Source organism: Acinonyx jubatus, chromosome E1 (assembly GCF_027475565.1).
Source record: "Acinonyx jubatus isolate Ajub_Pintada_27869175 chromosome E1, VMU_Ajub_asm_v1.0, whole genome shotgun sequence".
NCBI classification, from domain to species: Eukaryota; Metazoa; Chordata; class Mammalia; order Carnivora; family Felidae; genus Acinonyx; species Acinonyx jubatus.
The window spans coordinates 21,358,410-21,372,908 of record NC_069397.1 but is presented as its reverse complement, the minus strand read 5'-3'; the positions used below and the strand labels follow the sequence as shown (position 1 = coordinate 21,372,908).

General features: G+C 45.0%; 1 protein-coding gene across 1 annotated transcript in view; it reads left to right on the top strand.

Moving 5' to 3' along the window:
• The window catches only part of LOC128313506 (acid-sensing ion channel 2), a 56,208-nt gene extending 42,205 nt beyond the window's left edge, over positions 1-14,003 (top strand). Inside the window, exon 2 of the mRNA XM_053212465.1 lies at positions 10,031-14,003. Coding sequence (XP_053068440.1) covers positions 10,031-10,039 — 9 coding nt within the window. The 3' untranslated portion in view covers positions 10,040-14,003. The remainder of the gene's footprint in view (positions 1-10,030) is intronic.
• The last annotated feature ends 496 nt before the right edge of the window (positions 14,004-14,499 follow it).

The window sequence follows — 14,499 nt, the reverse complement described above, 5'->3', positions numbered from 1 at the left end:
TATCTAATCAATATGAGCCCTACTCTCCTGTTTGGGAAACCCCCTAAGGGGGGGTGTTTGAGTCCATGTGCTTTTGTGAGCTTTGTACCTGGTGCAACATTTCTTCTCGGCGGGGTCAGAACAACTTTGGCTGTCACCAGCAATGTGTACTCTTTCACCACAGGCTCACAAGCAATTGGTTGGATGATTGTCGGTGCCCATAGTCTTGAAAGGGTAATAAGATAGGAATAAAAACCAACCATGTGCTCAGTCAAGATGCTGGGCTCTATAGTCACAAAAATGAGTCCCAAAGCTTCTGAAGGGCAGAGACTGATGAGTGGCCGGCAAAGCTTATAGGTAAGTCCCATATGACTAATCAAATCCCCTTGAATCAAGGGGCTGATGCGATATAAGGAATGTATTCTTGACAGGAAGCATTATCTGACCTGAGCACGGGTGACTGGGAGACATTGCAAAACCTTCTTAACTGATGATTTTTTTTTTAAAGGAGGACTTGTCATCAGATAAGGAGGCTTAACAAGATCCTCTTCCAAATTGGATTTGACATGTGCCTGGCACTCGGGCGGCTGAGCCCTCCCTCCCCAGACGATTCTCTGCAGCGACAGCCCAGGGCAGGAGGGCTCTGCCCTGCCTGCTACTGACACAGCTGTTGATCCCAGGCTAATGCGCGGTCCTGGGGCAGAGGTGGCGGTGAGGCTGGGGGAGAGGGCAGGGGCATTGCGGGCCACTAGAGTGGCCTGGGCCACAGGCTAGAAGAGTTGTTTCCTAAGGCAGTCAAAGAATGCAGCTGGCCCAGAGTTGTTCCTGGATATAAATCGGGCCAGCGCTTCAGGTCCTATCTTCACCTGGGCAGCATCCTAGACAGGATGCCAGAGAGAGACAAAGAGACAGTTTCTGAGGCTGACTTGGTGCCCACGTTCATTTGTTCAGTCTATAAACCCACATAGAAAGATGGTCAGTACTGGGGGCCTGTCTTCTTAGAACATCTCTTTGGGGTTGTTTTGATTTTTATCCATTTCGATTTGATTTGATTCAGGAAAAAGATCGGAGGCAAAGGGTACATTTGGAGTGGTTTGCCTTGGATGTTATATTTATCCAGGGATGGCTTTGAAAACCTCAAGCCAGAATGTCATTTTTAAACAACACTATCCCGAAGGTGCCTGGGTGGCTCAGTCGGTTGGGCATCTGACTTCGGCTCAGGTGCTGATCTCACGGTCTGTGGGTTCGAGCCCTGCTTTGGGGTCTTTGCTGACAGCTCAGAGCCTGGAGCCTGCTTTGGATTCTCTGTCTCCCTCTCTCTGCCCCTTCTCCACTCGGGCTCTGTTTCTGTCTCTCAAAAAATAAACATTAAAAAAACCACTATCCCAACCTATCTCTCTCCTTCTCTCTCTCTCTCTCTCTCTCTCTCTCTCTCTCTCTCTCTCGCACCCTGATATATCTACTATGTCATAAATCTATATAGTAGCAGAATAGATAGACAGAATTTTTTTTCAGTGTTAGAATACCTGGGGATTCTTGTCTCATCCATGACAGCTCTGTCTTGTAGGGTACTTCACCTAATGCATCTGATTTTTCATTGCTCAACTTAAAAAATGACAATGATGTATATGAATGGTTAAGTGCCCACAGAGGAAGTCTTAGTGGCCAATGTGCACATGGAGAGATGCAGATTCATACAACTGTGAGATTAACTTGAAACCTATTAAATGGCAAATATGTGTGTGTGTGTGTGTGTGTGTGTGTGTGTGTGTGTGTTAGGGTGTCGATCAACATGAACTCTCATTCACGGTTGATGAAAGTGTTCACTGGCAAAACTACTTATTTCGCAGTCATGTGAGTGAATAGTTACATGGTAAAAATAGATGGTTCTCACATCCTGAGAGAGCCAGAAGTTTTATGCTTAGCTCTTTCCTGGAACATATATGTATTTAGGACACCTGCAGAGAAATTCATACTCTGGTATTGTTTGTCCATGTGAAAAATTGTAAAGAACCTAATGGCAATCAATAACAGAATGCATAAATAATTCTGGTATATTCCTACACTGATGTATGACACAGCAGAGTTACTGAATGACCTGGAGGCAGCTTGAATGAGGTCCCATTGGCCAAATCTGAGACAAGTTGAGCACTGAGATAATTAAGGATAAACTTTGGGGAAAAAAAAGAATTCATGAATCTGCATTCTTAAGTGATGATAGATAGATAGACAAATGGATTCAATACGCAGGTTAACACATATATATGTACATACATCTATGCATGGGAAGGGAGGCCAATTGCTTACATTAGAAAACTGTGGGGGTGGGGGGGACAGGGGGCGCCTGGGTGGCTCAGTGGGTTGGGCACCCAACTTCAGCTCAAGTCATGAACCTGCAGTTTGTGGGTTCGAGCCCTGCGTCGGGCTCTGTGCTGACAGCTCAGAGCCTGGAGCCTGCTTCGGATTCTGTGTCTTCTTCTGTCTCTGCCTCTTCTCCACTCACACTCTGTCTCTCTCTCTCAAAATAAATAAACATTAGAAACAAATTAAAAAAAGGAAAGAAAACTGTGGGCAGGCTGGTCCATCTGGAGAGAGTGCCGGAGTTTGGAAATCATTATTTTGCAACCATCATACTAAAGATGGGTAGGGAAGAATCATCAGTGGATATTAAATCTAGGGGTCAGGTTTGATAACAATGTTTACATGATGTTTAAATGTCTCCCATACACTGATTATTAGTGGAAAGGAAAAAAATCAGTAAGTATGTACTGAAAAAGTTGGCAGCACCTTGACTGGGTGATCAAAATTAACATCACCAATGAAGAACATTGTGTCTCCAGATGTGATATCCCAGGAGAGTGTATGACCTTAATTTAATCATGAAGAAACATCACATAACCCAAAGTGGGTAACGTTCTATTATAAGATAAAAGGGCTGTATTCTTCAGAATGTTATTGTCATAAGACATAAGGAAACATTCCAGATTATCTGAAGCTAAAGAAACTTGACAACTAGACAGGATCTTGTACTGGAAAAGAGAATGATGCTGTAAAGGACATTTAAAAAATTTTTTTTAATGTTTATTTATTTTTGAGCCAGAGGGAGACAGAGCGTGAGTGGGGGAGGGGCAGAGAGAGAGGGAGACACAGAATCCGAAGCAGGCTCCAGGCTCTGAGCTGTCAGCACAGAACCGGATGTAGGGCTCGAACCCACGAACCGTGAGATCATGACCTGAGCCGAAGTCAGATGCTTAACCGACTGAGCCACCCAGGCACCCCTGTAAAGGATATTTTTAGATAAATGGACACAATTGGAATATGCATGGTGTATTAGAAGCATCCCATGGATGTAAATATATGAATTTGATAATTGCAGTGGCTATGTAAGCAAGTATTTGTACTTGTGGAAGAACACATTTTCAAGTATTTAGGGATAAAGCCCATGATGAATGTAAATTACTCTCAAATGTTTCAGAAAATAATTATACACACACACAGAGCAAATGGAGAGAAATATTGATAAAGATGAATCTATATAAAGGATATTTGGATATTCTTTGTACTACTTTATTTTCATAACTCTTTGTCACTGTTTATTTTTATTATTAATTAATAAAAATATGTGAGAGATGCAGCTAAACCAATGTTTAGAGGAACAGGTGTAGCTTTGAATGTTTATATTAGGAAGATGGTTATATAATTATCTAAATTTCCACCATAGGAAGACAAAAAGAAACACAAGCTAATGAAGCCTAAAGTAAGTAAATGGAAGGAAATAATAAAAATAAGAGCAGATGTCTGAAAAAATTAAAGAAAACCAGAAAAACAAGAAAGAAAACTGAAAAAGTCAAATTTCAAAAAATAAATTTGATAAACTCTTAACCACACTAAAAAAAGAGAGAAAACACAAATTACCTATTAATATCATCACAGGAATTAAGGAGTGAGTATCATTACAGATCCTACAGGCTTTTAAAGGATAAAAGTGAACTATTATGAAAAGCATTATGCCAACAAATTCTACAGTTCAGGTGAAATGAATAAATTTCTTGAAAAACTCAACTGAGCAAACCCAAACTGATCCAAGATGGTACTAGAATTCTGAATAGCTCTATACCTATGAATGACATTGAATTTCAAAACCTTTCACCAAATAAACTCCAGGCCCTGATGGTTTCCCAGGTGAATGCTGTCAAACATCTTACACAAACTCTTCCAGAAAACAGAGGAAGAAATAGGTATGAACTCATTTTACAAGTTAAGCCTTGGCAAAGACATCGCAAGAGAACGAAATATCCCCCACTAGATGCAAAAAATCCTTAACAAAATTGTGATAGATCTTTTGCCATATATAAGAAGCATACTATATCATGATCAATTAAAGTCTATCTCAGAAATACCTGTTTGATTCAAATATTCAAAAATTAATCAGTGTAATCTGCCAGATTAATAGGCTAAAGTAGAAAAACTATATGATCATGTTCACAAATAGAGGAAGAAAGCATTTAACAATATTCAACACTCATTCATGTCAAAGATTCTCAGCAGACTGGAACAGATATCTTCTAGCACTACACAATACTCAGTCTGATAAAGGGCATCCTACAGAGTATCCAGTTAATACTTAATGGTGAAGCACTGAGTGCTTTTCCCTTAAGATTAGAAAAAAGGCAAGAATGTTGAATCTTCTCTTCAATATTGTATGAAGGTTCTAGCCTGTTCAATGATGCAAGACAAAGACAAAGTGCAAAGATTCAAAAGGGAGAATTTAATTCTTCTTATTAATTTATATTGATAAGCAAGATTGTATTTAATAATTTAAAGAATTTGAATTCACAGCATACTATTTTACAAGAAAATCCTAAAGAATTAGCAAAGAAAACACTTTGAACTATTGAAATGGATTTACTTGTATTTCAGGCTGCATGATGCATAAGCATGCATTATATTTCTATATATTGACAGAAAAGAACAGGGAAGTAAAATTAACATTTTATTCACAATGGTATGAAAATTATACTGAGCAATAAATTTTAACAAAAACAATGCCAACCCTCTCTGCTGTAAACTATAAAACTTTTGCTAAGAAAAATTAAAGAAGACCTAAATAAGTGGGGAGAAATACCATATTGGTGAGGTGGAATATCCAAAGTTGTTAAGATATCAGAATTTCCCACTGTGATCCGTAGTTCAACAAAATTAAAAGCACAATTCCAAGAGGCTTTTTAAAAATAGAGGTAGATCAGCTGATTCTAACCTCTAAATGGGAATGCAAAAATGCAAATGATCTTGAATTGTCAAAACACTCTTGCAAAGGAAGAGCTGAAGGACTCACACTCTTTGTCTTCAGGACTGATCTAAATCCACAGTAATTAACACAGTGTGGTATTGGCATAGGGATAGATGCATAGATTGATCAGTGCAACAGATCAGAGATACTTACACACACATATATGTGGTGGATTAATTGTTGATACAAACAACAAAAGTAACTCAAAGAGGAAAGGAAAGTCTTTTCAACAAAAGGTGCTGAAATACCCAGATATCTGTGTGTTGAAAAACAAGAACTCAGTCCCCTACCTCACACCGCACAGAATTTAATATTTGATGGATCTTAGACTTAAGTATTTAAGTTGAAATTATAAAGCTTTTAGATTCACAAGGTAGACACACATTTCTAAGACCAAATGCAAAACCCATGGTCAGTAAAAGAAAAAGAAATGATACATAAGACTTCTTAAAAATTAAAACATAAAAACTCCGGTCAACAAAATATAACATTATGAAAAATGAATAGACAGACATGGGGAAAATGTTTCTGAAACCTATTTCTGACAGAGAGCTTCTATTCAGAATATGTAAAGAACTCTTTCAACTCAATAATGGAATGACAGCTTGACAGAAAGAGACAAAAGTCTTGAACAATGAAATGCACTTCACAGCAGGAGTTGGTGAGGATGCGGAAAGATTGGAACATTCCGACACCACTGGGGGGAAAGGAAAGTGGCGCAAGCACCTTGGAAAAACAGTTTGGTGATTTTTCATGAAGTTAAAAAATACCCATGCCCTGACCCAGCAATTCCACACCTTTATCCCCGAGAATTGCAAACAAGTATTCACAAAAAGTACTGCATAAACATGTTCATAGCAACTTTATTCACAATAGGCAGAAACTGGAAATAGTCCAAATGCTCTTCAACAGGAGAATGAACAACCTACGATATTCAGACAGTGGAAAACTACTTAGCAGTAGAATAAAGCCATCTATTGATACATGGGAACACGCAGATGAATCTCAGAGATGTAGTGCCTTCCCCCAAAGGGATACAAATGGCCGTATACTGTGGGTCTCTTTATATGAAGTTCTAGAAAAAATGTAGTCTAAGATGAAAGATCAAAACAGTGGTTTCCTAGGATGCGGGGATGATGGAGGGGGAAAAAGACTTTGGGAAAAGAAGGAAATTTCCTGTAGAGATGAGAGCGTTCTACATCTTGATAGAAATAGCGATACAAGATGGATCTATTTTTAGAAAGTGTACAGTTAAGATTTATGCATCCAAATGTGTGTAGAATTTATTTCCAAATGGAATTGCAAAATATAATTGGGTGAGGGGAGATAGGGGTGTCATCAGTACAGGTGAATCAAGAATCAGTACGTACTCATTGAGTGAGTACTCATTGAGTGAGTACTCATGAGTGAGCTGGGTGATAGGTACATTACGCGATTGCACTTACCTGTATACATTTGAACTTTCCCGTAAAAAAAAAATGCTTTCCTTAAAAAAACAAGCTGCAGGATGGGGCACCTGCATGGCTCAGTCAGTTAAGCATCTGACTCTTGATTTTGGCTCACGTCATGATTTCAGGGTTTGTGAGTTCGAGCCCTGAATCGGGATCTGTGCTGAGTGTGGAGCCTGCTTGGGATTCTCTGTCTCCCTCTCTCTCTTTCTGTCCCTCCCCTGCTCATGCTCTCTCTCTCTCTCTGTCTCTCTCTCTCACACCCACATACACACAATCAATCAATAAATAAATCCTTTAAAAAACAGGCTGTAGGAGATGTACAGTACAGTATCACTCATATCAAGTTTGAAAGCATGTATACGGAAATATACATTTGTTTATATATACTTTTGTGGTAAATGGTTTAAAAAAGTCATGGAAATTCTAACACCAGATTTGAGATTGGTGGTTACCATTTGATGGCACAAAAAGAAGGATTCAAAGGCCTTTCTAATATTCTATTTATTCATTAAATTATCATCTGTACATTGTTAGACTGCAATATTTCATGAAAAGTGTGGGAACCATCCAGCATCCTAGCCTTCGATGGAGAGGGGGCATGTTTGTTTACTGTGAAAGATGTAATCCTTGCCCTGCTCACCTTTTGGATGAGCCCTCAATGGGATGTTGAGTAGAAACAGTACTGTGTAAACTGTATAGCATAGTCAATTGCAGAGACTTTTGGGGAAAGCTGGAGGGGCTTGCAGACCTCGAGGCACTATTTTAGCACACCGATTTACTAGCTTGAAAGCTCCTTGAAGGAGGGGTTGTGCCTTAACCTGTCTCCGTGTCTCTGGCACAATTGGGGTGCTCACCAGATTCATGGAATGAATGAATGGATGGATGGTGTCCCCACCCCCCCACCCCCAAAAGCTGTGGGGGACACCTAAGAGAGGCTAGGATTGTTTTAATAAGTGATAACAAGGGCTGATGTGAATTATATTTCAGGCATCTTACAAAGGCTCCGTCAAGATTAATTCATTTTCTCCTAACAGCAATTCTATTGGTTGGTTCTATTATTATCCACCCCGCTGCACAGCTGATGACGCGGAAGGACAGAAAAGTTAGATTTCTTTCCAAAGCCACATGGTCACAAACTAGCTGTGGAGGACACTGGGTTTGACTCTAGAGACCTTTTGATTGACTCTGAGACCCTAAGGCTTCTTATGATCAAGTGAGTTTGGAGGTGGAGTCCTGACAGTCCTGGGGCAGATCTGGCTCCAGGTGACATTGAGACAACGTGAGCGTGAAGGAGCCCAGCACAGTTGTCTTCCAGGGAAGCAGTGGGGCTTTCAAAGTAGAGGGGAAGGTGGGCATAGGAGATGCTGTCCAGGGGAATAGATGGTCTCGGTGTCCAGGAGCCCTAGCCTTCTTGTGGACGTGTATCCCTTTGGATGAGACATATGTTTTTTCCCTCCCCTCCCCTTCCCCTCCCCTTCCCCTCCCTTCCCCTTCCCCTCCTCCCCCTCCTCTCCCCTCCCCTCCCCTCCCCTTCCCTTCCCTTCCTTTTCCTTTCTTTTCCTTTCTTTTCCTCTTCTCTCCCCTCTCCCTCCTCTCCTCTCCTCTCCTCCTCTCCTCTCCTCTCCTCCTCTCCTCTCCTCTCCTCTCCTCTCCTCTCCTCTCCTCTCCTCTCCTCAAGTTTACTTATTTATTTTGAGAGAGAGAGAGAGAGAGAGAGAGAGAGAGAATGAGCAGGGAAGGGGCAGAGAGAGAGAGGGAAAGAGAGAATCCCAAGCAGGCTCCATGCTGTCAGCATGGAGCCTGATGCAGGGCTCAAACTCAGGAACTGTGAGATCATGGCCTGAGCCACAATCAAAACTTGGACGCCTAACTGACTCAGACACCCAGGCGCCCTGAGATACATCTCTTCTGAGTCCCGTGTTCAAGGCTACCTCGAGGTATCTCTTCGAGGCCCTGAGCCATCCTGGGAGCCGGAGGTCCTCTGGGCTGAGGCTGCCAAAGTCTGGGGATGGCTTCCCTGGATAAACAGAGCCTGCCCTGGTCCTGTTGCCAGGCGGAATGAATACAATGCGTTTTAATAATGAATGAGTGATTAATAGCAACTGCTTTGGAGAATTATGATGTGACGAGCCTTACCGTACCATGCAGCTGAGTATAAATGATGCCGGAATGCATAATCGGGACGTTAGCATCTGTTACACACTGCATTATAAACCGGGCTCCGTAATGCCGCGTATCCACACCTCCCTGACATGTTATTATAACACCTCTCTTGAGAATGGATTGGAGGGAGATGTAATACCTATTAATCACCAATTGATAAAAAGAAGAAGAAGGCTGTTGAATTAAGGTAATGTCATGCAGGCCTTCTCCCTCATCCTGCCACTGCGGGATGCCGCCGCCCTGGGACAACCTGCAGGGGCTGTGTTCCATGTTGCCGGGGTGAGAGAAGGTGCTCTGGACAGAGGAGCCTCGCAAAGCGGGCTGCAAATATCTGGGAACTTGAATCTGTTAGCGCCTTCTACCGCCCCCCCCCCCGCCCCCAGTTGCTTCCCTAATGCAATCCTGGCCCCTCCAAGGCATGTGTTGGGGTCCAGTATGGCCCGCCAGCCTCACCGACCAAGCTTCTAGGTCACACTCTAGGTCACAGGGCACTGTTTGGCATCCCCAGGAGCTGACAGGTTCTTTCCAGAGCATCGTCCCCTCCTCTGCCAGACTAATCTGCTCAGCCTGTAAAACTCCGTGTCGTGTCACTTCCTCCACCAACGCCTGCCTGCTCTCTCTCACCCTGTTCTTTCCAACGGCCTCCTGCAGCACACAGTGGATATGGAAATGGCTTATTTGCCATCATCTCGGCTGGCCCAGAGCCCTAGGAGCACTTGTCTTACCCATCTTGGTATTCCCAGAAAACAACCCAGGGTGGGGCACGGGCTAGTGGGTGCTTCACCAAGGAAGCAACGAGCTCCTAAATGGTGGAGGCCACACTCAAGGAGCATTTAGAGATGTTCATATGCAGGGGAGCCTGGGTGGCTCAGTCCGTTGAACGTCCGACTTCGGCTCGGGTCATGATCTCGTGGTTTGTGCATTCGAGCCCCGCGTCGGGCTCTGTGCTGACAGCTCAGTCTGCTTTGGATCCTCCACGCCCCACCCCCCCATGCCCCATCTCTGCCCCTCCTCTGCTCCCGTGTGCATTTTCTTTCTCAAAAACAAATAAACATTAAAAAAAAAATGAGACATTCATGTACAGTCTCACCCTCATAGGACTAATTAATCCGCCTACACATTGAGCACCTACTGTGTTCTCTTCCAGGTGCTATGAGCAGAACAGCAATCAAAGCAACCTGAATCCTGTTTTCGTGGAGCTGGCATTTTGGTTAAGGGACTCTTAGGGAAAGAAGCATCACCAGCCCAGGGGCAGTTTGTCTCCCAGTGCCCTCTCCTTGGCCTATCTTCCCTCATAGTCCGTGTCAAGTTCAAATGCCATTGTCTAGAGGGAACCTTCCCCATCCGCGCCGGGGGCAAAGTCATAGAATTTGCCTACAGTAAGATGCACACTCTCTCGCACCTGACTTGCTTTTTCCGCGGGGGATTTAATTTACAGTGCTGATGCGTGGACCGTGACGTGTTTGCGTGATGCGGCCAGGTTGTCTTTTGCTGCAAGCTGGTGTCGAGTCAGGAGGGGCCTCGCCACCTCGGTGTTCCTTGGTGAGGGAAGCAGGAAGTTCCAGAGGCCTGTGCTTCTGCGTGCTTTGTTTGCACAGCAGAGGCGCCGCTCGCCTCATTGTGTCTGGTCACATATCTTTCTCCCTCACTGGACTGTGAATTCCTCAAGGGCAACCGTGTCCCGTTCAGCCCACGATTTTTCTTCAGCTTCGAACCTGTGCCTGACACCCAGTGAGCACTCATTTCTCTTGGGGACTGAAACGATGCATGACATCATGGAGGGAAGCTCTCAGGTTCTCCACATGATCAGATCCGGCAACTTCTCTTTCTCTGTCTTTCCGAGTTCACCTCTACAGTGGATGGCTGAGCACGGGTGGGGTGATCTGCCCGTGTCAATCCCGGGGGCTCTGATCCCTGTCCCATGGCACTCAGGCCCCCACCTTGTGCAGCTCTGGGGGAAGAGGAAGTGTGACGAACACTGTGTAAGTCTTCACAGACTGGGTGGCCTAAAACACCAGAAACTTATTCTCCCAAGGCTCTGGAGGCCAGAAGTCTGAAATCCACATGCTGGCAGGGCCATGCTTTCTTCAAAGCCTCTGAAGGAGGATCGATCCTTCATCGTCTCTTCCAGCTTCCGGTAGCCCTGGATGTTTCTTAGCTGTGACAGCAGAACGTGACAATCCCTGCTTTATCTTCACGTGGCCGTCTTCTCTCTCTTACAGGGACACCAGTCCTATTGGATGAGGGGCCCACCCAGGCCCCAGTTTGACCTCATTTCAGCTCAACTAATTACATCCACAATGACCCTATCTCCAAATAAGGTCGTTCTGAGTTTCCGTTTGGGAAACAGTTCAATCCATAGCACACACAGTACTTTCTGGGGAATGATTACTTCCTCCCACCCCCTACGCCCCCAGTTAGGCCAACTCAGCCTGCTCCTTCCTGCCTCTCACTTCTTGCCCCTGCCTCTCTGATGCGAACTGCCAGGTATCTTTTTAGGAAAGAATCCCTCCTTTCCGAACCAGGAGGGAAGCTTTTTGAAGGCACAGCAGTAAAAGATGGCCTTCTAGCACCTGAGAGACTGCTTGGCCTGTCCTGAGGTCTCCATGTGTATTTATGGATTGTTTAGTAGCAAAGGAGCAGAAAATATCGACCACACTTTCTCCTGCACTGTCCTTCTCTCTAAAACTCTTCCTCTGGGTTCTTAGAGGGGTGCTATCAGTTTTGTTTCAAGTAGCCTCATCCTGTAGGATGCTGCCAGGAGAAAATGAGTTTAGAGAGTTTGCGGTCCGACCATATTTCTTAAGGCATCTTGACAGCCACCCCTGTAACCGGGGCCTCTGTGATCACTCACTTGGGCAGTTGTAATGGTCCTGCTTCCAGTCTTTGCCCAACACTCAGAGGGATCTTTTTAAAATACAGATATGATGGGGGCACCTGGGTGGCTCAGTCGGTTAAGCGACTGACTTCGGCTCAGGTCATGATCTCACGGTTTGTGGGTTGGAGCCCCGCGTCGGGCTCTGTGCTGACAGCGCAGAGCCTGGGGCCTGCTTCGGATTCTGTGTCTGCCTCTGCCCTTCCCCTGCTCTCTCTCTCTTTCTCAAAAATAAATAAACATTAAAGAAATAAAAAAAAAAAACCCACCCCGATATGATGGCATCATTTTCATGAAGTCGAGTGTTCTTCTCGTGTGTGTGTGTGTGTGTGTGTGTGTGTGTGTGTGTTTAGGGCTGGAGGTTGCACATCCCGGGTACTGTGCCTGGGCACTACACTGATGGCTAAATATTTGTGGGAGGTTGAGTGGATATAGTTAAAAAAAAGATACAGGCATGGAGCAACAAAACAAAACGAAATACTAAGGTTCAGACCCCAGATCTGCCACATATTAGATTTGTTACTTTGGGAAAGACACTGGATTTTTCCGAGCTTCCGTTTGCTCATCTATAAAATGAAGAAAGTAAATGCATATTGATTTCAGCTTGACTGAAACAGGGCAGGCGAGAGCCTACTGTCATGCCCAGCACATGGTAGATGTTTATGAAACATCGGTTCCCTTCCTCGCCTCCCAGGTTGAGCCTTCCCTTTCGTGAACCCCTCTGTGTCCCTGCCTGCGTCCCCTGCTTGTCATCTCTCCTTCTTTTCTAACTCTGTGTCTTGTTTGCCCCCTTCCCCCCAGCCCCTTGGATGATGGGATTCCTGCTTTTCTCATTTCCTCGTGATTAAAATAAAGCATCCTGGAAAACTAATTAATATTGCAAAGATGAAGGAGGCCGTGTTGCCAGTCCCGGCTCTCCACTGAGTGCAAACCACTTACAGTGAAACCCGCCAGCTTGGCTATTTAGAAGAAAAAGGATTTATTTATCAACAAGAGGGAATACAACCCTTTTATAATGCAGCCACCAGCCTGTCTTTGATGGTGCTGCCAGCTTCAAATCCCAGGTGCCTGCAAAAAAAAGGCCAAGAGGAGAGTAGACTCATGCCAAGGAGACCGACAGCGTGGAATCCCCTGTCCACTGTGCCGTCTGGGGCTTCTCTGTCCACCTGTTCAGTCTTCAACCTCACTCCATGGTGGCCTCCCTCATGGCACCCAGGGTTTGGTCACTACCAGTAGAAAAGGGCCCTGGAACAGGAGCCAGAGTGCAGCAGGACTGGGTGAACCAGGCGATCAGCCTGTGTTACAGTTTTTACGTATGGGGAAACTGAGGACTCAGAGGTGGGACACACGTTATAACGTGTCCAAGGCCACGTAGCAGGGACTTCACCCAGGACCCTGACGAATTCAGGAAATTTCTTCATTGTTCTCATCGCACGTTGTGGCTAGATCCCTCCCAGTCATTATTATGTTGAACTGTGAACCTTTGCATATCCCAGCCTGAGCAATCTCCAAAGCGGGGACCCTGTGTTTTTTCGTTCTCTGCCTTTGTGGAGCCTAGGACGGTACTTTGCACACAGCAGGGATTTAATATTTATTAAATTAGTTTGCTAATGCATGAACTCAATGACATGGCAATTTCCTCTAATGTGCCTATGATAAAATGGGTTCAGGGAGGGATTTGAGTCTGATAGGCCCGGGGTCACGAACGTTGGAGATAATTTTCAAGCTTTTGCTGGAGTATCCAAGCTTTAGCAGTTGCTTCATGATTCCTGTGTGATGTGTGCTGCTGGGCCCAACCTGGCCACGCTGGGTTCGAATTGCACCATCCTTACTCACTGGGTAGCTGTGTGCCTCAGTTTCTCCATTTATCATCCTCATCAGCCCAACAGGGACGTTGCAGGGATCACGTTGGATCATATGCCCCATGAGGAGGCCGTGTGTGCATGAGGTCAGGCCTGCCCAGCTGTGAGGTCTGTGGGGTGATCCTCTGATTCGGTCAGGGGCACCATACGATGCCTCTGGTCCGTGGCTGTCGTTGGCACAAAGTAAATGTCGGCTCATATTTGTTCCCGGATGAGACTAGCTGACCTCATCTAGGTCGAAGGTCAGCAAGTGGCAGAGGCAGGAGTGGTGGCAGGTCCCCTGCTGCAGACTCTGTGGTTTTCATGGCACTACAGCACCCTGGTAACGAGAGTGTCCTCAGTTTCCCATGGTTGCATCTTGGTCCCATCCCCCTTCCGGTGAACACCAAAAGTTTTCCTTTATTCTTCCCCCCACCTTAAATAAAATTTTTTTTAGGTTTGTTTATTTTTGAGAGAGAGAGAGAGAGGAGAAGGGGAGAATGTGAGTGAGGGAGGGGCAGAAAGACATGGAGAGAGACTCCTGGACAGGTTCTGCACTGTGAACGCAGAGCCCCACGTGGGGCTCGATCTCATGACTCGTGAGATCGTGACCTGAGCCAAAATCAGAATCAGACACTTAACCGACGGAGCCATCCAGGCGCACCCCCGCTTTTGCAAAGAGCGCTTTGTGCTTTGTTCTTCCTCTTGTCGGTACCTGCTCCTCCCTCCTCCCGTCAGTACCTGCTCTGAGGAACGCAGTACTATCAGAGGCTTCAACTTAGCATGTGTTTTACATCAAAAAGTGACCTTAACCAGGGAGAGGGAGGCCAACTTCACTGCCTTCTACAGGCTGAGGGTTCCAGGGATCTAGCATGATGGGGTGCCTCAGGCCGACAGATG